Below are 22,857 nucleotides of genomic sequence, written 5' to 3' on the forward strand. Positions count from 1 at the left end.
AAAAAAAAAAAAAAAAAAAAAAAAAAAGATAAAATACACATTGATGCCTCCCGGAGATGTGTAGGTGGTGACCACACCATAGACCCCAGTGATGGGCCTGTTGTCTACCTTATCGTGACAGTTTGTGCATTTTCTTTGCTATAGTATTTTTGTAGATACTTCAATGACCACAAAACATTTTGAGTTGACTTATAGTGCTCCATTCAAGAATTCATCTATTACATTTTACTTCGATAAGTAATACATTGTAAATGCATATGAGTATTAAAGCTTAGGAGGGGTCTAGCTATGTCTGGGTCACTGGGTAATGCATTCTTTGTGTTTGCTGAATTTGTGAATGAGTGAATGCCACCTGGTGGTGAAGCTGGGGGTGTCTATAGACAAAGTATGAAAGTATGGTGTGCACATGTTTGATGTATGTGCTGTGTAGTAAGCACATGTGTTGTGTGTGCAGTATGTGGTGTGAGTACTGTGTGGTGTGTGCAGTGTGGGGTGTGTGTACTGTGTGGTGTGTGCACTGTGTAGTATGTGCAGTGTGTAGTATGCACATGTATAGTGTGTGCACTATATGGTGTATACAGTGTGTAGTAAGCACATGTGTGTACTGTGTGGTGTGTATACTGTATAGTGTGTGTACATGTGTGGTGTGTATACTGTATAGTGTGTGTACATGTGTGGTGTGTGTACTGTATGGTGTGTGTACATGTGTGGTGTGTGTACTGTCTGGTGTATGCATATGTGTGGTGTGTGCATTGTGTGGTGTGTACAGTGTGTAGTAAGCACATGTGTGTACTGTGTGGTGTGTGCACATGTGTGCTATGTATACCGTGTGGTGTGTGCAGTGTGTAGTATGCACATGTGGTGTGTGTACTGTATGGTGTGTGCATATGTGTGGTGTATGCACTGTGTGGTATGTCCACAAGGGTGGTGTGTATACTATGTGGTGTTTGTACTGTTTGGTGTGTGCAGTGTATAATATGTACATGTGTGGTGTGTGCGCTGTGTGGTGTGTGAAGTGTGTAGTATGCACATGTATGGTGTGTGGAGTGTGTAGTATGCACATGTGTTGTGTGTGCAGTGTGTAGTAAGCACATGTGTATGTACTGTGTGGTGTGTGCAGTGTATAGTATGCACATGTGTGGTGTGTGCACTGTGTAGTATGTGCAGTGTCTAGTAAGTACATGTGTGGTGTTATACTGTGTGATGTGTGCAGTGTGTAGTATGCACATGTGTGGTATGTCTAGTAAGTACGTGTGTGGTGTGTGCACTGTTTCGTGTGTGCAGTGTGCAGTGAGCACTATGTGGTGTGTGCACATGTGTGGTGTGTGCACTGTGTAGTATGCACATGTGTGGTGTGTGCACTGTGTGGTGTGTGTAGTGTATAGTATGCACATGTGTGGTGTGTGCACTGTGCTGTGTGTGCTGTGTGCTATGTGCACTGTGTAGTATGCACATGTGTGGTGTGTGCAGTGTATAGTATGCACATGGTGTGTGTGCACTGTGTGGTGTGTGCAATGTGTAGTATGCACATGTCTGGTGTATGCTCTGTGCAGTGTGTGCACTGTGCTGTGTGCACTGTGTGGTGTGTGTAGTGTGAGGTATGCACATGTGTGATATGTGCACTGTGTGCTGTTTGTACATGTGTGTGTTCTGGTACTTGTTCAGTCTTACACAGTGTTTTGAAAAGTTTGAACTGATTGAAAATATTTTAACTTTTGAATTCAAATAAAAACACTTCTATGATCCTCTGAAGTGAGGGAGACACCGGCTCCCTGACCTTCATTTCCCTGGGCAGAGCCTGCCCCTGGCCAAGGATGCCATTGACGCTCCCTGAGGACACCAGGACTTATGGCTGCCATCCTGTGGCCTGTTTTCCTGGTTGTTGTATAACTCCTCTTTTTCTTTCTTCCTTTCTTACTCTTTCTTTCTTTGTACTTAAGTGCTTTCCTATGGTAGGAATTTGAATTCTTTGCTTTTTATTTTAAATGTAACGAATATAGATTTTTTTTTTTAATTTTATTGTTGGGGATTCACTGATTGCATTTGTTAGGTAAAGTCCCTCTTACAATCATGTCTTGCCACCAAATGGTGTGGCACACACCAAGACCCAACCCCCTTCCCTCTGCTATTTCCTTCCCCACCCCTCCATCCTCCTTCTTCTCTCTGATCTCCCCTTCCACTACCCGCACCATGTCATTAATTGTCATCAATTGTCCTCATATCAAAATTGAGTACATAGGATTCATGCTTCTCCATTCTTATGATGCTTTACTGAGAATAATGTGTTCCACTTCTATCCATATTAATACAAAGACTCTAAAGTCTCCATTTTTTAAAATGGCTGAATAGTATTCCATGGTATACCTACCTGTACCACAGCTTGTTAATCCATTCCTGGGTTGGTGGGTATTTAGACTGTTTCCACATTTTGGCAATTGTAAATTGAGCTGCAATAAACAGTCTAGAGCAGGTGTCCTTATGATAAAAGGATTTTTTTCCTTTTGGGTAGATGCGCAATAATGGGATTGCAGGATCAAACGGGAGGTCTTGCTTGAGTTCTTTGAGGGATCTCCATACTTCCTTCCAAAAAGGTTGTATTAGTTTACAGTCCCACCAGCAATGTAAAAGTGTTCCCTTCTCTCCACATCCACGCCAGCATCTGCAGTTTTCAGATTTTGTGATGTGGGCCATTCTTGCTGGGTATAGATGGTATCTCAGGGTGGTTTTCATTTGCATTTCTCTAATAATTAGGGATGATGAACATTTTTTCATATGTTTGTTAGCCATTCAGCTGTCTTCTTTAGAGAAGGTTCTATTCATGTTTTTTGCCCATTGATATATGGGATTGTTTGTTTTTTTCATGTGGATTAATTTGAGTTCTCTATAGATCCTAGTTATCAAGCTCTTGTCTGATTCAAAATATGCAAATATCCTTTCCCATTATGTAGGTTGTCTGTTTGCTTTAGTTGTCTCCTTAGCTGTACAGAAGCTTTTCAGTTTAATTAAGTCCCATTTGTTTATTTTTGTTGTTGTTGCAGTTGCCTTAGCCATCTTCTTCATGGAGTCTTTCCCCAGGCCAATATCTTCCAGTGTTTTTCCTATACTTTCTTTGAGGATTTTTATTGTTTCATGCCTTCAGTTTAAGTCCTTTATCTATCTTGAATCAATTTTTGTGAGTGGGGAAAGGTGTGGGTCCAGTTTCAGTCTTTTATATGTGGATATCCAATTCTCCCAGCACCATTTATTGAATAGGGAGTCTTTCCCCCACGGTATGTTCTTGTTTGGTTTATCAAAGATTAGGTGGTTCTAAGATGTTAGTTTCATTTCCTGGTTATCTATTTGATTACAAATGTCTGTGTCTCTATTTTTGTGCCAGTACCATACTGTCCTGACCACTATGGCTTTGTAGTACAGCCTAAAATCTGGTATAGTGATGCCCCCAGCTTTTTTTTTATTACTAAGAACTGTCTTAGCTATATGTTTTTTTTTTTTTTTTTGGTTCCATGCAAAACACAGAATCATTTTTTCCAAATCTTGAAAGCACGATGTTGGTATTTTAATAGGGATGTCATTAAATAGGTAGATTGCTTTGGGAAGTATAGACATTTTAACAATGTTGATTCTTCCCAGCCATGAGCATGGTATGTTCTTCCATTTGTTAATATGCTCTGCTATTTCCTTTCTTAGGGTTTCATAATTTTCCTTTATAGAGGTCCTTCATCTCCTTAGGTATATTCCTAGGTATTTCATTTTCTTTGAAGCTATGGTGAAGGGAGTTGTGTCCTTAATTAGCCTCTCATTTTGGCTGTTATTGGCGTATACAAAGGCAACTGACTTGTGGACATTGATTTTATATCCTGAAACTTTACTGTATTTTTTGATGACTTCCAGGAGTCTTGTGGTTGAGTCTTTGGGGTTCTCTAAGTATAAGATCATATCATCAGCAAAAAGAGTTTGACCTCTTCTGCTCCCATTTGGATGCCCGTTATTTCCTTGTCTTGCCTAATTATATTGGCTAGAACTTTCACCACTATGTTGAATAGTAATGGTGATAGAGGACAACCTTGTCTGGTTCTAGTTTGGAGAGAAAAAGCTTTCAGTTTTACTCCATTCAGTAAAATATTAGCTGTGGGTTTGTCATAGATAGCTTCGATCAGTTTCAGAAATGTGCCACCTATGCCTATACTCTTCAGTGTTCTAATTAGAAAAGAATGCTGGATCTTATTGAATGCTTTTTCTGCATCTAGTGAGAGGATCATATGGTCTTTATTTTTGCTTCTGTTAATACAGTGGATAATGTTTATGGACTTGTGTATGTTAAACCAGCCTTGCATCCCTGGAAAGAAACCTATTTGATCATGATGTATGATTTTTTTGATGATAACCTATATAATCTATTGGCTAAGATTTTGTTGAGAATTTTTGCATCTATATTCATTAGTAAAATTGGTCTGAAATTCTCTTTTTTAGTTGGGTCTTTTCCTAGTTTTGGTATCAGGGTGATGTTTGCTTCATAGAATGTGTTAGGGAAGATTCCTTCCTCCTCATTTTTTTGGAATAATTTCTGCAGTATAGGAATAAGCTCTTCCTTGAAGGTTTGATAGAATTCTGGTGTGAAGCCATCCGGACCAGGGCATTTTTTTGTTGGAAGTTTTTTTTATTGTTTCTTTAATCTCAGTGCTTGAAATTGGCCTGTTCAGGAGCTCTATTTCTTCCTGGCTAAGTCTAGGGAGAGGGCATGATTCCAAATATTGATATATTTCCTTCACATTGTCAAATTTCAGAGCATAGAGTTTCTGGTAGTATTCAGAGATGATCTCTTGTATCTCTGTGGCATTAGTTGTTATTTCCCCTTTATCATTTCTGATGGAGGTTACTAGAGATTTTACTTTTTTATTTTTAGTCTGGCCAAAGGTTTATCTATTTTATTTATTTTTTCAATAAACCAACTCCTTGTTTCATTAATTTTCTGAATCATTCTTTTGTTTTTAATTTCATTGATCTCTGATTTAATTTTGGATATTTCTTTTCTTCTGCTGGGTTTAGGTTCAGATTGTTCTTCTTTTTCAATTCCATAAGATAGCTTGTGAGTTTGTTGATGTACTCTCTTTCTGTTTTTCAAATGTAGGCATCTAAGGCGATAAATTTTCCTCTCAAAACTGCTTTTGCAGTCCCACAGCTTTTGGTAGCTTGTGTCTTTATTATTGTTATGCTCAAGGAAGTTAATGATTTCCTCTTTTATTTCTTTTTGTACCCAACAGTCATTCAACAGAAGGTTGTTTAATTTCCATGCCTTTGTGTGGGGTTGAATGTTTTTGTTGGAGTTGAGTTCCACCTTTAGTGTCTTGGGGTCTGAGAAGATACAAGGTAAAATTTCAATTCTTTTGAGGTTTGCTTTGTGTCCTAGGATATGGTCAATTTTGGAGGATGTTCCATGGGGCAATGGGAAGAATATATATTCTTTATGTTTGGGATGGAGTGTTCTATATGCATCTATCAAGTACAGTTGCTCTAGGGTCTCATTTAAGTCCCTTATATCTTTGTTTAATTTCTGTTTACTGGATCTGTCCAGCTCTGTAAGAGGAGTATTAAAGTCCCCTGTTATTATGGTATTATAGGATATCATATTGCTCAGACTGAGTAATGTCTGTTTCAAGAATCTGGGAGCATTTAAATTGGTTGCATAAATATTTAGAATTGAAATGTGTTCTTGTATTTTTCCCTTGACCAATATAAAGTGACCATCTTTATCTTTTTTGACTTTAGTTGCTTTAAATCCACATGTATCTGAAAATAAGATTGCAACTCCTCTTTTCTTCTGAATTCCATTTGTCTGAAAAATTGTCTTCCAATCCTTAACTCAGAGTTTTAATTTGTCTTTTGAAGCTAGGTGTGTTTCCTGCAGACAGCAAATGGATGGCTTGTGTTTTTTAATCTAGTCAGCCAGTCTATGCCTCTTCAAAGGGGAATTCAAGCCATTAACATTTATTGAGATAATTGATAAGTGTGGTAGTGTTCTAGTCATCTTATTTTGTGAGAGTCCATTGCTTAGTTTTATCTTTTGCATCATTGTGGAAGTTAGGTTCTGTCCTTTAATTTCAGAGTTCTTTCTTTGCTCTTGGTCCATTGTGATGGTCAGTGTGTAGAATGGGTTGAACTATTTCCTGTAGAGTTGGTCTTGTTGTGGCGAATTTCCTCAATGTTTGTATATCAGTGAATGATTTGATTTCTCTGTCAATTTTAAAGCTTAGCTTAGCAGGATATAGAATTCTGGGCTGGAAATTGTTCTGTTTAAGTAGATTGAAGTTAGATGACCATTGCCTTCTTGCTTGAAAAGTTTCATTAGAGAAGTCTGCAGTCACCCTGAAGGATTTGCCCCTGTAGATCAATTGACCTTACTCTTGGCAGCTTGAAGAATCTTTTCTTTTGTCTTGACTTTGGACAGGTTCGTCACAATGTGTCTTGGAGAAGCTTGGTTAGAGTTGAGGTGACCTGGGGTCTGATATTCCTCTGAAAAGAGTGTGTCAGAATCTTTGGTGATATTTGGGAATATCATTTATAATATTCTCAAGTATGGCTTCCATTCCCCTGGGGCATTCTTCTTCCCCTTCTGGGATACCTGTAACTCATATGTTTGAGCACTTCATAAAGTCCCATAATTCTGTCAGTGAACATTCTGCTTTCTCTCTTTTCTTTTCTGTCTCTTTAACTATCTGAGATATCTCAAGAACTTTGTCCTCAACCTCTGAGATTCTTTCTTCTGCATGGTCTAATCTGTTGTTGATACTTTCTATTGCATCTTTAATTTCCTTAATTGATTGCTTCAGTTCCTTCAGCTCTGCTATATCCTTTCTATATTCTTCATGTCATTCATCTCTTATTTGATTCTGTTTTTGGATTTCTTTTTGGTTATTTTCCACTTTATCGGCAGTTTCCTTAATTAGTTCCATCATTTCCTTCATTGTTTTCATCATCTGTATTCTAAATTCCCTTTCTATCATTTCTAACATTTCTTTATAGTTGGAATCCTCTGCAGTAGCTACCTCCCAGTCCCTTGGGGGGGGGGGTTGCTCTGGACTGGTTTTTCATGTTGTCAGGATTTTTCTGCTGGGTCTTCCTCATGAGTGATTTATCTGCTTCCTTGCCCTAATTTTCCTTTCACTTCCTCTTGCTCTTTAAGTTACCATGCCTCTGGACTTGGGTTTCAATGAGTCCTTCTGGTACAGGACCAGTAGGATGAGAAGATTGAGGAGCAGGAAGAGAAAAGAGAAAGAAAAAGAAAAGGAAAGGAAAGAGAGAAAGGAGAGGGAGCGGGTAAAAGGGAATATTAACAAAAAGAAGAGAGGCACAAAAATAGGGAGACAGGAGGAATATAGGTGTACAGTAGGGTACTTTGACCCAACCTTAAAAACTCCAGGTACCGGGTTGGGTGGTTCCCTTGAGGTCAGCAGCTCTTTGCTAGCCTGTTCAGACACAGTACCCCACCTCCGCCAAGTAGAGAGGAGAGACAGAAATGCTATAAATCAAACCAAAACAAGCAAATAGAACTTTACAGGATAAAATTAGACAAAAAACCAAATAATAGGGTAGAAACACTAGCAGAAATGAAGTTCTTATTGTTAAAAATGGCAACAATGGAAAGTTATATTTAAACTAGAAAAATGAAGAAAGAAAAGAAAAGAAAAATCTGTAGGGAAAATGTTGAAATTAAAAGCAAAAAACAAAAAACAAAAACAAAGCAAACAAACAAAACCCCAAAGCAGTATATATATCTTTCTGAATATTGTCTGGGCAACAGGTGATCTTCTGGGATATGAGTTGTTAATCACAATGCTGATATGGCTATACGAGATGGAGACTGGAGGCCTCTGCTGATTTCTCAAATCCGGCAGGGTGGAGAGCCTAACTTCTCCTCAGCCCGCTTAAAAGGCACTTTAAACTGCCAACCTGAGCTAAGCAGAAGCTTTCCTGGGAAAGCACTTGTTGCTGGGATCACTCCTGAAGTGGCTATCCACTTACCCAGTGTGCCAAAACCAATCTCACACTATGCCCCTGAGGGCCAAGGCTGTAAGGCATCTCAGTCCCCACCTTTAGGCTGCTCAGTCACTAGATTACTCACTCCTGCCCGATCCTTGCTCTGCGACCCTGAGGGTGGAGCTTGCCAGGGCAGTTCTCCCACAATGGCTTGGAGCGGCCCACAGCTGAACACTATTAGCTCTGTCTGGCTCAGCCGCTCAGTCTGGGGCCCTAGACAATGCTTAAAGTCCTCTGCTCTCTTGCCTAAGTTTTCCCAAGGTAGTTCAACTGAGTGCCAAGTCCAAAAAAAAAAACCCAAACAGCTCACAGGTAAGGCTTTTCCAGTTTGCAATCTCAGTGCTGCTGTACTTACAGCTGCCAGCGGGATTAGACTGAACGAATACACACACAAACACTTGCCAGTTCTCCACTGTTTTTGTCCTCTTTGTGGGGTCCAGAAGTCCCTTGCTGACTCCCTGTGTCTCCAAAGGGATGTTTCTGGGCAGATCCTACCAGCAAGAGATGCCTGAAGTCTCCTCTCCCCGGACTCACTGTGCCCAGTTGCAAGGAAGCTGTTAATCAGCTGCCGTCTTAGCCTGATCCCACTAATACAGACTTTTGCATTGTGGTTACCATGAGGCTTACAGAAATATCACATAGACCAACAAGTTATTTTAAAGAGATGACAACTTACCTTAGATCACAAAGAATACAAACAAAGAAAAAATGAAACAAAATCCTGTACACTTTTACTCTCCCCCCAATTTTGACTTGTCTCAGTTTACATATTTTATACTACCTACCTCTCTGTTTCTCTCTTTTTGAGACAGAGTCTCACTCTGTTGTCCAGGCTGGAGTACAGTGGCCTCATCATAGCTCACTGTAGCCTCAAATTCCTGGGCTCAAGCAATCCTTTTGCCTCAGCTTCTTGAGTAGCTGGGACTACAGGTGCACATCAGCATGGCCAGCTACTTTTTCTTTTTTGCTCTTGCTCAAGCCAGTCTTGAACTCCTGGCCTCAAGTGATCCCCTCTCCTCAGCCTCCCATAGTTACCACCTATCTCTTATGGGTTTCTGTTGCTTGATTGTTTTTGATAGGATTGTCTTTTAGACTTTATATTATAGTTGTGTGTGTATTGCGCACCATAGTTACAGTACTGGAGTATTCTGGTTTTGCCTGTATACTTTGACTAGTGTCTTTTTTTTTTTTTTTTTTTTTTTTACCTTTAGATGCTTTCTCTGTACTCTCAAATGTTTTTTCGTTAGGATTGAGGAATGCCCTTTGACATTTCTTATAAGATGGATCTGGCTATGATGTGAATTCTCTCAGCTTTTCTTAGTCTGGTAATAACTTATATCTCTTTCACATTTGAAGGAAAGCTTTGCTGGATACTGTATTTTGAAATAGTTTTTGTTTCTTTCAATACTTTGGAAATATCCTTTCACTGTCTCCTGGCCTGCTATGGTTTCCATTAAGAATTATGTTGCCAGGTGAATTGGAGCTCTTTCACATGTTATTTGCTACTTTTCTCGTTACTTGTAGGGTCCATTCTTTGAGAGTTTGATTATTATGTGCCTTGCATTAGTCTGATTTGGGTTGAGTCTATTTGGTATTCTCTGACATTTCTGTACCAAGATATTTATATCTTTCTCATATTTGGGGAAGTTTTCTGTTCTAATTTCTCTGAAAAGGCTTCCTACTCTGTGTTTTTACCCAGTTTCCTCTTAAACATTTATAATTCTTAGGTTTGGTCTTTTGAGGCAGTTTTCTATTTCTTACAGGTGGTCTTCGTTCTTCTTCATTCTTTTTTCTTTTTTCCCTCTGAGTATTTTAAAGTAGCTTTGCTTCATGCTCACTGATGCTTTCCTCTGCTTGATCTGTTCTTCTGTTGAGAAAGTTTCAGTTAAGAAAATGTATTTCAGCATTAATGTACATAGTTACCGTTCAATAAAAAAAAAAAAGAAAAAAAAAAAAGAAAATGTATTTCAATTACTGTGTGATTTTTCTTCATTGTTTCAATCTCTTTAAATTTCTCTGATTCATTTCTGAATTTCTTTTTTGTTGATCTATGAGATCACTGAGTTTCTTTGATGCTGCAGTTTTGTATTCTTGGTCAGCTGCCTCACAGGGCACCGTCTCATGGGGTTTGTCCCTGGTCTCTACCGTCCATGGGAGAGCCTCTGTTTGCTGTTGCTTCTTTGTGGATGTGCATCTATGTCAGTGGTTTTAACCAGTATGCCATGAAAATTTGTTAAGATCATTAATTGAATTATTTTTGCAAGAAGTTCAAAGCACAGTAGAATGTTCTTTACTCTTTATGTTTTTTGATCAACATAATTTAAATGAGCCACAGTTTAACTATAGGTTAAAGTGTGCAGTGAGATAAAAAGGTTGAAAAACAGTGATCTATATTGTTGCATCAAAAGATTAACTTTTCGAGTCTTCTCTGTCTGGCTCCTTTGGGTTTTTATTGGCCATGTTTGCCTAAAGGTTCTTTGTAATTTACCTGTTAATTTTTATCTCTTGCTACAGCTCTGCCTCCTTTTGGCACTAGGTGGCGACTCAACCCCAGCTTCCCCTCAGCTCTGGCATCTGATCGAAGCACTGCCTGGCAGGATGTGAGACCTCCCCCACAGGGATGTGCAAGCCATGTAGGAAGGCTGGCTGGGGACACACCTCCTCCCACACATGCTGCAGCATCCACTCTGCTTTGGGGTCCGCTTTGGCTGAGTCCCACAGCGTAGTTTCCAGGGCAGGGGCTGGGATTCCCTCCTGTCACTTGTCTCTGGTGTCCCCAGGGGTACTTCTCCCTATAGGGGCTCCTGATGTGTCCTGTGAGTTGAGGTGGGGCAGGTCTCCTGCCAGGGAACCATGGTGCTGGGAAAGCTGGCTGTCCACCTCCATCTCACTTTCTCCAGTGGAGGAACCAGGAGTGGGGGGATGTTTTCTGCATCTGTGGTGCCAGATAGGAGGAGAAGCATCATGGATATGACCATCTGACTCTTTTACAGTTTGCTTGGAGATGTTCCATGTTCTTATGACCCCAGGAACTGTCTTGTTCTATTTGAGTTCTCAAATATTGCTGGTAATAATCTCAGCTCTGTCTATATTTTGGTTTTCTGTGGAGGGGAGGGAAGTCAGCTTGCTTCTACACTGGTATTTTGGAACTGGAAGTCTCCCACACTAGACAGTTGAAAACAAGTGCACTGGAATATGAAATGTTTCCATAGAGAATATTTCCTTTTGCCTTGGAAAGGAAATATTTTGGATCTTCCTTTGATAACCTAGCATAGCGCAATTCCTGAACATTCTCAGTAATGGTGAATACTTTCTTTTTGAAGACAGGTGTGTGAGGAAATGGTGTCAAGTTACTTGGTACTAGGCTGGTGAACAAGTTATTTACATCCCAATCTATAAACAAGTTATCATGCTGTTTTCAATGAGAACATTTTCAAAGAGGCATATAAAATATCATGAACAATGGTACTACCTTTGAATACCTGTTTTAAAAGTCTTGACTGGTGTATGTTCCAGTATGATGTATAAATAAAGTCCTAATTACATTGTAACTCTGCTTTGAATTTTTCTGTGGACTCTGAAAATGTGACTTAATATCATTGTGGGGCCTCCATGGTGGTCCCCAACCATGCCTGGTACACACTGAGTCACCTCAGGGGCTGACCTGTGGCTCTGTCTCCTCTGAGGATAAAGGGACCCACCTGCCCCTTCAGTCTGCTTTTTGCCATCTTACAAAGAAGATGTCTCTGTGCACACAGCCTGTTGTCTTTCTGCTTGGGGTCACCTACAGCATTGTTACCTCTTTCCTGGTGTGGTGGTAAAGCTGCACAGTCATCTTCTGTGAAGATGTTTCATTGCTTTCTAGTGTCACTTGATTTTTGTTTTTAAAAAACATAATCATGTATTTCCCATATAAAACCTGGATCATGGCACCCTCCCCACACACACCTCTTGCTCCCTGGGGTCTTCCCTTCCTCCCTTGGGGCCCTCTTCAGTCTCATTTCAACCCTAACTATGTTCTTATTTTGAAAACAGCTTCCCGTTTGCAGCCATCCCCTGGGTAAAATAAAATGCATGAAAATTTCATTTCTGATTCTTGTCACTCTGATTTATCTCCCAGTGTTATCAGGTTTGAAGTAGATAACTCCTCTCCCTCATCCTTAAAGATAACTCTCTTCTCCTCAGCACCCGACCTTGAGCTGTCTTTCTTTATTTTCGATTTTGCTTCTCTGCTCAGCACCTCTTCCTCACTTTTCTTGCCCATCCTCATCAAACCTGGTGGCTTCCCCTTTTCTGGCTTCTCCTCTCCTCCTCTCTCCCAGTGACCTCCTGCCCTCACATTTCCATCAGGGCACACTCTGCTCCCAGGGTGCTGGTGACAGGTGCCTGGCTTGGTGGTCAAGCATCTCCAGCTTCATCACACTCGCTCTGCCTGTCTGCTCCTCAGCTGGGCTCTGCCTCTGCGGCAGCTTGTCGCCCGGCTGTTGTATGTTTGGAGCTGCAAGACATTAATGATCACAGAAGAGCTGCAGGGTTATAGCCAGAATTGAAAAAAGTGAAATAGAGGAGCATAAATATAGCAAAACAGGACAGACTGAAATGTGGGGTCCTGGGCAAGGAGGGAATCCCAGGGTCTTCCTGGGTCTCAGGGTAGGACGCACAGCTCACTCTTGAAAGCCACTCTCTCAGCTCCCAGTGCGCAGCTGGCACTGTCCTTCCTGTGCTATGTTTTGCCTTGGCTTATTTATTCACTGTGTGGATACACAGGCCCCCATGCTTTGAGCCCCTTCCCCATCTCTCACCGGCCTCCATCCTGGGTGACGTCCTTTACCCCTGGGTTCAGCCTGCAGAGGATCAAATGCGTTCTCCACCCAGAAAGGTGCTGCTTCTAGTCCTCCCCCTCTGATATTTCTTGTTGTGTTCCAGTGACGCAGCCACCATGCCTTGCAGTGGACGCCGGTGCCTTGTTCTCCCTTATGCCTGGTTGGTAGTCTTTTCAAGTCTGTTCTCACACTAGCCACACTAGTGTTCCTATCATCTCTTCAAGGAACTATCTTTACAACTCTTATCAAATGCCCTTCCCGCCTCTCCACTGCCTTCAGTTTATCATTAACAAATCACTGAAATAGGAAATGGGGCAGTGCCTGGCTTAGTAAATGGAATTGCCTCATTTTTACATTTTTATTATTTTTATAGTTGCTCTTGTCTTCCTAAAACACAGCTGGATATTGTTTCTGTTGCACTCCAGAGCTGTCACTGCCCCCACTGCTCACAGAAGTGCCACCCTTCCTGGCCTGTGACAGCAGAGTCTCTCCACGTCCCTGCCCCTGCCCTGGACCCCGCCCTCACTGCCCCACACCACACATGTTCCCAGCGCTCTGCATGGCCCCCATTGTCCTGGAGTTCTCCCCCAGCCCATCTAAGTCTGTTAGAGCTCAGTTCATCTTTTTAACCTTAGTTCAACCACCACTTTCCTCTATAAGGCTTTCTTGACTTCTCGACTCAAATTAATGTCTTCACTGATATGCTCACTGAGAAGTTTTCTTGTGAATCTGTTATATAATTATCACACTGCAACTTGGACCTTAGCTAATTACGTGCCTACTAGTTCAACACTAGACTGTGAGCTACAAGAAGATGGGGCCATGTCTGTCCCCACACTGCACCTTCCTGCATGGCGCCCAGAAGCAGGTGGCACAGATGTTACAGGACGTCCACCGTCCCTGCTTCTTTTGTTTCTCCCTTGCAGCTCGGTTGTCCAGGCTGTGGTGTGTTCCAAGGGCTCTGTTCTCACTTCTGGGTGGTGCCATGGAGTAGATGTAGCATAGTTTGCCACTATCTGGGGCTACTATAAATAAAACTGTGGTTAACTTCCATATACAAGGTTTGTATGAATAGAAGACTTTATTTCTTTGGGATTAATAGTATGGGTTCAATTGTTGGGCCTTATGATAAATATATGCTTAGTTTTTAAATAAACTGTCAAACTACTTTTCAGAGCAGCTGTATAATTTTACATTACCACCGAAAGTGTAAGTAAGAGTGTTCCACTGCCTCTGAATCCTTGCCAGCATTTGATATTGTCACTGAAATACACAGCATTTTAGCCATTCCGATAGGTGTGTGGATGCATCTGGTGGCTTTAATTTACATCTCCCTGGTGGTGGGTGGAGGTGGTCCTGTTTTCACATGTGTACCTAACCCCTGCATGTCCTCTTAGCACACTGTCTGTCCATGCCTCTGGCCTACTTCCTAGCTGAATTTTGTTGATGTTTAGTTTGGGAATTCTGTGCATATTCCAGATACTACCCTGTCAGATACATGGTTTGCAGGTATTTTCTTCTACTCTGTACTTGTTTTTTCATCCTCTTAACAGGACCTTTTAGAAAGCAAAAGTTTTTAACTTTGATGAAGGACAGTTTATCAATTTTTTTTGTGTATGTGTAAGATGTGTGGTGTCAACTCTAAGACATTTTCGCCTCATCACAGGTTCCAAAGTTTTTCTGCCATTTCTTTTCTTCTTAAAAGTTTTATAGTTTTGCATTTTACATTTATGTCCAGGTTTACTTCTGGTTTAAACTGTGAGCTCTCACTTGAGGCTCCTAATTTTGCCTATAGATGTCTCCTCACAGTGCTGTTTGTTGTAAAGGTGATTTTTCTACCATTAAGTTGTTTTCCTTTGTCAAAAATCACATGGACATGTTGCGTGGAGGGGGGTGTGATGTGTCACAGCAGAGATAAAATCCCACAATGGAATTGTATTTTGAATAGGAAGACTGGAGGCTCGCTCTGGCAATCCAGCAAAGCTCTTCATTCTAACAAAGGTTATATAGACCATACTGCATGTGCACACTATAAATCAGTAAACAAGTGATCTAAACCTCCTGACACAGGCCCAGCAGGGCTTAGCGTCAGAGAGTCTGTTAATTAACAGCTAGCGATTCTACTGGCCTTATCTGAAGCCATTCTCAAGCCTTAAAATAAAATAAAACCATAAAACAAAGTTCTAGGGGAGTAAGCGGATTGAATGCTTGGCCTTTAACACACCATCTGGAGGTAGTCATTTATCTTAGGGAGCAGTCTGGAGATTCTTGTGCTATACCAAAAACTGCCTGCAGCTTGGCCTCCCTGAAGCTCGGCACTAAATCATTTCCACGTGATAAGGTCCTGAACCACGTGGGGAGTGCTACCCAAGTCTCTCAACATTCTAACTCACCAAAGACTTCAAACTTGCTCTCACAAAATGGGAGTGTTGAAGGCTTATTTATAGGCCTTCTGCCTATATGGACACATTTATGTGGCTCTGTCCTTGGTTTTTCTGTTCTGTTTTAATGATTTCTTTGCCTGTTCCTCCACTAGTAGTACAGTTTTGATTACTGCACTTAGAGAGTGAGGTTTGAAATTGTGTACAGCATTCCTCCCACTTTATTCTTTTTCCAGTGTGTCTCAGCTACTCTAATTCCTTTGCTATTTTATCTAAATTGCTTGTCTATATTTATAAAGAATCTGACATTTTGAAAGGAATTATGTTAAGCTTTTATATTAGTATGAGGAGAATTGACATCATTCTAGTACACTGAGAATTCTTATCCATGAACATGGTATGTCTGTCATTTATTTAGATATCTGGACATTTTTCACCATTGTATAAATTTCAACATGCATGTACTGTATAGGTTTTATTAGATTTAAATCTAAGTATATTTTAAGTGACTGTAAATAGTATTTTATTTTAATTTCAATATCCTTATGTTCATTGCCAGTAGGTATATATAGCAAAAGGATTCTTTTATTAGCTCTATAGGTCTTTTACAGATTCTCTGGGACTTCCCTGTAGACAGTCATATCTTATGGAAGTAGATACAGTTCGACTTCTTCTATCTCATGTGCCTTTTATTCCTTATTTTTCCCCTTTGTACTGGCTGGAACTCCCAGCCCAATGCTGAGTAAGAGTGGACAGCCTTGCCATATTGCTGATCATCAGTGGAAAATTTTAGTTACTCACCTTTAAGTATAATGTTAGATATAGGGGTTTTGTAGATGTTCATTATCAACTTGATAAAATTCCCCTTGATTTCTATTTTTCTGAAGGTTGCAATTGTGAATGGGTATTGATTTTTAAATGGTTTTTCTTCATTGATTACTATGATCATATGATTGATTTCTTTTATAGCCTATGAATATGATAGATTGCATCATATTAATGTTGTTTTAGAATAGTAAACCCACCTTTCACTCCTGGAATACTCCATATACCCTATGATGTATAATTCTTTTATTTATTACCAGGTTTTATTTGCTAATACTTTCTAAATTATTTTTATGTTTGCATTTATAAGGGATGTTGTTCTGCAGATTTCTCTTTTTTTCTTTTTTACTATATTTGTCTGCTTTTGGTATCAAGTGAGTATTAGCTACATGAAGTAAATTAGGAACTACTTCTCCCTTTTCTGTTTTCTGAAAGAGATTATGTAGACTTTGTATTAATTCTTCTTTAGATGTTTTAGAATTCACCATCTGGGCTTGGATATTTCTTTTGGGTAGAGCTTTAATTATTTGTTCAAGTTCCTTAAAAGTTATAGGACTATTTAAATCATTTCTTTCATATTGAAGAATTGGGGTAATTTGTGTTTTTCAAGGAATTGCTCCATTTCATTTTTGTTGCCAAGTGTACATGTGTAGAAATGTTCACTCCCTTATTATCCTTTGATGTCTTCCAGGTCCGTGGCGATACTCCCTGTGTCATTAATTATGTTGGTAATTTATAGCTTCTCTTTTGTTTTCTTTGTCAGTCTCACTAGAAGTTTGTCAATTTCACTGATCTTTTCAAGTGATCAGCTCTCCCTGTCATTGATTTTCTTTCTTTTCTCTGACTTTAATTTTAATTTTATTGATTTCTTTATTATTTCCTTTTTTTCTATTTGCTTTGGGTTTATTTTGCCCTACTTTTTGTAGATTTTTGATGTGGGAACTTAGGTTATTTGAGACTTTTCCTTTTTCTTAATGTAAGGATTTAGTGTTAAAAATTTTACATTTTAACTGTGTGCAATAAATTTTGATACACCTTTGAACCTCTGAAATTTGACCACTCAAGGGACTGTAACAAACTGGTCAACACAGGGAGGTGGTCAACACAGGAAACCAGGCCTCCTGTACTGATAGGTACATGTGGTGCCTGTCTGGTCTATGAAAATTGGATCAGCTTAAGAAGGTGGTTAACTATGGAGGTCTGCTGTATTGTATTTTAATGTTCATTAAGTTTAATGTATTCTCTGGCTTTTCTTTGACCACAATTATTTATAATTGTGTGTTTTAATTTTCAAGTGTTTGGAGATTTTCTTTTTATCTTTCTGCTGTTGATTTCTAACTAGACTCCACTGTGGCTGGGAACACTCTCTGAATGATTTTAATTTTATTGAGGTTTGTTTTACAGCCTAGAATTAGCTCTATCGTGGTTTGTGCTCTGTGAGCTCTTGTTGGGTAGAATGTTCCATGAGTATTTAGTAGATCCTATCGATTGATGATATTGTTGAATTCTTGTCTATCTTTGTTGATTTCTGTCTAGTTCTTTTAGTTGCTAAGAATGTGATTTTGAAACCTCCAATTATAATTGTAAATTTATCTTTTTCTCCTTTAGGTCTGTCAGTTTCTGCTTCACACATTTTGCAGCTCTTGTTTGGTGCCTATATACCTGGGATAGCAGGGTTCTCTTGGGTGACTGACCCTTTTTGTCTGTTGATAATTTCCTTTACTCTGAATATTAAACCATCTGATATTAACATGGGCATTGCTGCTGTCCATTGATTAATGCTTACATAATGCATAATGTTTTCCCTGTATTTTTACTTTTATTCTTGCAATAGCGTTATATTTGAAGTGAACTTCATATAGATAGCATGCAGTTAAGTCTTTTTTAAAAAGACAGTCAGTGTCTATATTTTCTTTGGTGTATATTTAGCCCTTTTATGTTTAACACAATTATTGATATATTAGTACTAAAATCTCTCATTTTATTCTTGCTTCCTACTTGTTCTCTATTTTTTGTTTTTTTCCCCCATTACTTCCTGTGAGTCACTTTAACATTTTTAAAAATCCATCTCAACTTATCTACAGTGTTTATAAGTGTATGTCCTTGATAGCTTTCATTCATGGTTGCTCTAGATACAACATTAAGTATACATGCATTGCAGTTTGCTGGTTTTGTCATTTTACCAGTTTGGATGAAGCATAGGAACTTTATCTTCCTTTATGACACTTTACTTGCCTCCTTCACTTATAATATAATTGTTCACAGATTTTCTCTATGTGTGTTTAGAAGGACTTTAGGCCGTGTCACTTGGCTCCCCGTCAAACCTGAGACCCACGGGAAGATGCCTTGCCCATGTATAGCTTGCTGTGTTCTTTCTCTCATGATATGCTGAGGTTCATTCTTCTGCATTTCCTTTACACTTAGAGAGGCTGATTTAGTCATTCTTCCAGAGCTGGTCTTTTGGTGAGACTCATTTGTCCTTCATCTGAGAATGTCTGAGTTTTCTCTCATTCCTGAAAGATATTTTAGCTGGATATCTGGATGGATAGATTTGCAGGATTCTGCACTGGAAAAACATTTCTGTTTCTTCGTGGCCTCCAAGTTTTCTGATGAGAAATCCTCTATCATTTGAATTGAGTTTCCCTTGTAGGTGTCATTTTTCTCTGGCTGCTATCAAGATTTTTTCTTTGTAGGTTTTCAGAATCTTAATTACTATATGTCTTGGTGGAGATTTGGGTTTATTCTGTTTGGAATGAACTCAGCTTCTTAAATTTTTAGATTTATGTTTCTTGCCAAGAAAATTTCAGCCATTATTTCTCTGATAACCTTTTCAGACCTGTCTTCTCTCTCCTCTCCTTTGAGACCCTCCTAACATGAAAAGTGGATCTTGGGTTACAGCCCCACCATCCTTGAGACTCTTTTATTTATTTATTTATTTTGAGACAGAGCCTCAAGCTATCACCCTGGGTAGAATGCTCGGGCATCATTGCTCACAGCAGTCTCAAACTCTTGCTTAAGCGATTCTCTTGCCTCAGCCTCCCAAGTAGCTGGGACTACAAGAACCCGCCACAATACCTGGCTATTTTTTGGTTGTTGTTGTCATTGTTTGGCAGGCCAGGGCTGAATTCGAACCCACCAGCTCTGGCATATGTGGCTGGTACCTTAGCCGCTTGAGCTACAGGCACCACCTTTTTTTTCCTTAAACTATTTTCTGTCTGTTGTTGAGATTGAGCAACTCTGATTGCTCTTTCTCCAGTTCACTGATTGTTCCCCAATCTCCCTGTCCTTCTATCATCTGCATTCTCTGAGCTGTTTATTTGTTCATTGTATTTTTGTTATAATATGTATTTCCATTTGGGTTTTATTTACATTGTTTGTTTACCAAGACTGTGTTTTCATCTGTTTCACGTGTGTTCATAATTGCTCCCTGAAGCATTTGTCAGACAACCTGGGCATCTCTGCCTCCAGGGGTGGTATCTGTGGATGCTTCTTTCTGTTCAGTTTGTGACCTTCCATGTTCTTGGTGTGACCAATGAGTTCCAATTGAGCCCAGACATTTTTATATCATATCATGAGACACTGCATCTAATTTAGACTTTGCATTCTACTGGCTTTTTATGAGGCTGCTCAGGGTAAGGAGTGGGGGTACCTCCTTGTCATAGACAGATGGAGACAGAGGTCCATGCTACCCTGTCCACGCTACCTGTACCTTGCTACCTCCAGCAGGGTGCCAATCCTCAGTCTCCAGACACTGTTGGGGGGTATTTAGCCAGTAGAGAAGTTCTGGGTCTCCAGTGGGCTTTCTCTGACTTTACCTCGTGGGGCTGGGAGTGCTTCATCACAGCTTAATGAAAGAGGATGTCTAGCCCCAACATGGCCTCTCCTGGCCAGGGGAGTGGGTACTTCTGTCTGCGGTGTTGGCTGGAATCTTGGTCTTTTTTTCTAAAATGTGTTTTGTCTTTCTGAGGTGCTGCTCTCCTTGCCCTTTGCCTAGAGAAAGGCAGCCTTGGTTGGGGCATTTCTGTCTGCATCTGTGTCTCTGGGTGGCTTCCTCACCTCTATCTCTAGGGTGGGTGAGGCAGAGACAATCCAGGCAGTGCATGCTGCCTCCTGTGCTCCAATTGCACCTGCCCTCCTAAGTCTGGTGCTTGCTTTCCTTGTGCTCAGAGCTGCTGGCTTATTTTGGTCAAGGAATATGGGATCCTGTGTCTTCTCCACCTTTCTGGAAGCCTTTTCTTTCTCCTAGGGTTTTCCCTCCAGGATGTGCCTTAAAGAATGTCTACATCCTCTGTTCCATGCATTCCTTTGATTTTTGACATCCTAAACACTATACCTTTCCACTTCTAGGAAAGCCCAGAAGCCTGGCCTGGAGCAAAAGCCATCCCTGTGCTACCCAAAGTGGCCTTCTTCTGTTCTAGAGGGGCTGGGCCCTTACCACAGACCTCAGAATTGACATAGCTCAGATTTTTGTGTCCTGTAGATGAGAAATACCGAATTTCAGTTATTTAAATATTAAAACTAAATTTTCTTCATGAGAATTTCCCTTTGTGTTTGATTTGCTGTTTCTTGATAAATATTGATATTTGGGACATCCTTTCAGTAATGGCATGGCTGAAATACACCTATTTTCTAAATCCACACTGCTGGGTATTATACTAACATTGCAAATGTGCTTTTGAATGAAAATGCTCCTGGGAATGGAGTGATGAACAGACATTGCAGAGAGGGTGACTTTAAGTTGCTCTGGCAGATGGAGTAGACTTGCTGGTTATGAAAACACATAAGCCTGAGTTAGGGCACCCATGACTGTGGGGCCTGGTGCTGCCTGCAGGGACCTGTTCTTTAAACCTTATGTGAAAGAGCTGCTTTAAGCAAGTTGGGATGAATGTCAGATGAATTTGCCCATCAGCTTCCACTTTGGGTAATACCACTGAGTCTTGAGGTTTAGAAATATTCCAACTGTTTGAATCTTGCTATCTTTAAACTTTAAAAAATTTTACACTTGTGTTTGAAGAAAACACTCAAGTCTGTTCATGAAAGTAGCCTATACCTACTGAACTCTTCCTTTAATTCCATCCAGAATGCGTGCTCCCCAGTAGGTTCTGGACTTCCTCAAATCATACACACATGCACACACACGCACAGGCACAGAGCCATCCTGATTTGAAGATTTTGGTAATGTGTTTTTGTACAAGGCATAAAAATATATCTCTGTAATTACATGATATTTAGTGATTAGATAATTATGGATAATTACATGGGGTAGTTCTGAGTGCTAAAGTGTTACCATAAGATCTAAAATGTACAAATTGCATAATAATTATTCTTGGGAGTTATTTGGTAATTCTGAGCATAATTATCATGTGATCCACAGTGCATGTAATTAATGCATAATCACATGGATTTTGCCTTCATAACTACTTCACCCTTGTTAGAAAGCTCTTTGTCATAACATTTGAGCATAAACATGATGTAATTGGCTCCCAGATACAGTGCATTAAGCCCCTGGTAATTGCTTTCACAGTAACAATACCCCTTATTCCAATCCAAGTGTTGGCTGTTACACAAGATGGGTTAGGAAGAGCAAGTCTCCCAAGATGTGGTGGCCAGCAGGTGGAGGTGGCGGGTGAGTAGGGGGTGAATGTGTGCGTCCAGTGGGTGGGGGGGGGGCTTTGGGTTTGGGCCCCAAAGCTTCCACCTTCCCCACTGGATGGAAATCTCTCTTCTTGCAGAAGTACTCAGGAGGAAGCTCCTTACCATCAGCCACAGCCAGCACCCACAACGCCTATATTTGTAAAGTGTAGAAATCGTCAGTTATCTTTCTGGTTTACTAGTTTCAGAATGCTGGGATTTATAAGCAGAAGATCTTACTGATACTCAGGAGAAGGAGCCTGGGTTTGTGGATGACACCACCAGCTTGCTGCTGAAAGGCCATTCCTGGTGAGGTGGGAGCAGGAGCTTTGCCTGCACTTCTAAGTCAGTGATGGTTTTTGCAATTTTTCCCCCTCAGGTCTCACATGGCAGGATGCGTATACACAGTATGTGATGGCCCAGGAGCTTGCAAACCTCCCCAAAACCTACCCACGGCATCCTGAAGCCTCCACACAAGCCAGGTAAGTGTGGACTCATTCCCTCCCTGTACTCCTGGGCCACAACCTACACCCATCAGCCATTGACTTTTATTTGTTTTAATGTAGCAAAGCACTCCCCATCTTTCTGGTATAGAAGTTTCAGGAAGTTGAGGTGTCTATTAGGAAGAGCTTGGTGCTTCCTTTTCTCCATGCACCCCAGCCCATGAGGGAAGGTTTTGGGGGGATCTTCCAATAAGGTGCCATATTCCTCAAGAGACATTTGTGTCCCTGGGGTCTCCCCGCCTCTCCCACGACACCCTTGCAAACATCCTGCCTCTTCAGAAGTCAAGAACTCTCATTTCTCAGGAAGAAATTTTGTTTGCTTTAGCACAAATGCAGAATTAAGTCATGAAATCTTTGGCTTCCCCTTTCCCAAACCATAGCAGCCTCTTCTGGGCTAAGTATTTTGATCTGTGTCTTCTCATTTCTCCTCTCCGTGAACTCTGTGGTTCTGCCTGTTCCTGTAAGTGAGGAACTTGAGGTTGTGAAGCTGAAAGATTAGTCCAAAGACAAACCACAGCAGGAAAACTGCGGTTGTCTGATTCTAGAGGCATTGTGCTATTTTTCATTTTTTTTTATTAGATCATAATTGTGTACATTAATTCTATCATAGGATACAGTGTGTTGCTTCCATATGCAGTTTGGAAAACTCTCATCCAACTG

General features: G+C 40.4%; 1 protein-coding gene across 1 annotated transcript in view; it reads left to right on the plus strand.

Moving 5' to 3' along the window:
- PTPRN2 (protein tyrosine phosphatase, receptor type N2) overlaps window positions 1-22,857 on the plus strand; it is a 648,263-nt gene that overhangs the window by 66,430 nt on the left and 558,976 nt on the right. The window contains exon 3 of the mRNA XM_012812959.1: window positions 22,074-22,176. Coding sequence (XP_012668413.1) covers window positions 22,074-22,176 — 103 coding nt within the window. The remainder of the gene's footprint in view (window positions 1-22,073; window positions 22,177-22,857) is intronic.

Source organism: Otolemur garnettii, unplaced genomic scaffold (assembly GCF_000181295.1).
Source record: "Otolemur garnettii isolate 467f Iridium unplaced genomic scaffold, OtoGar3 scaffold00235, whole genome shotgun sequence".
Taxonomy (NCBI): domain Eukaryota; kingdom Metazoa; phylum Chordata; class Mammalia; order Primates; family Galagidae; genus Otolemur; species Otolemur garnettii.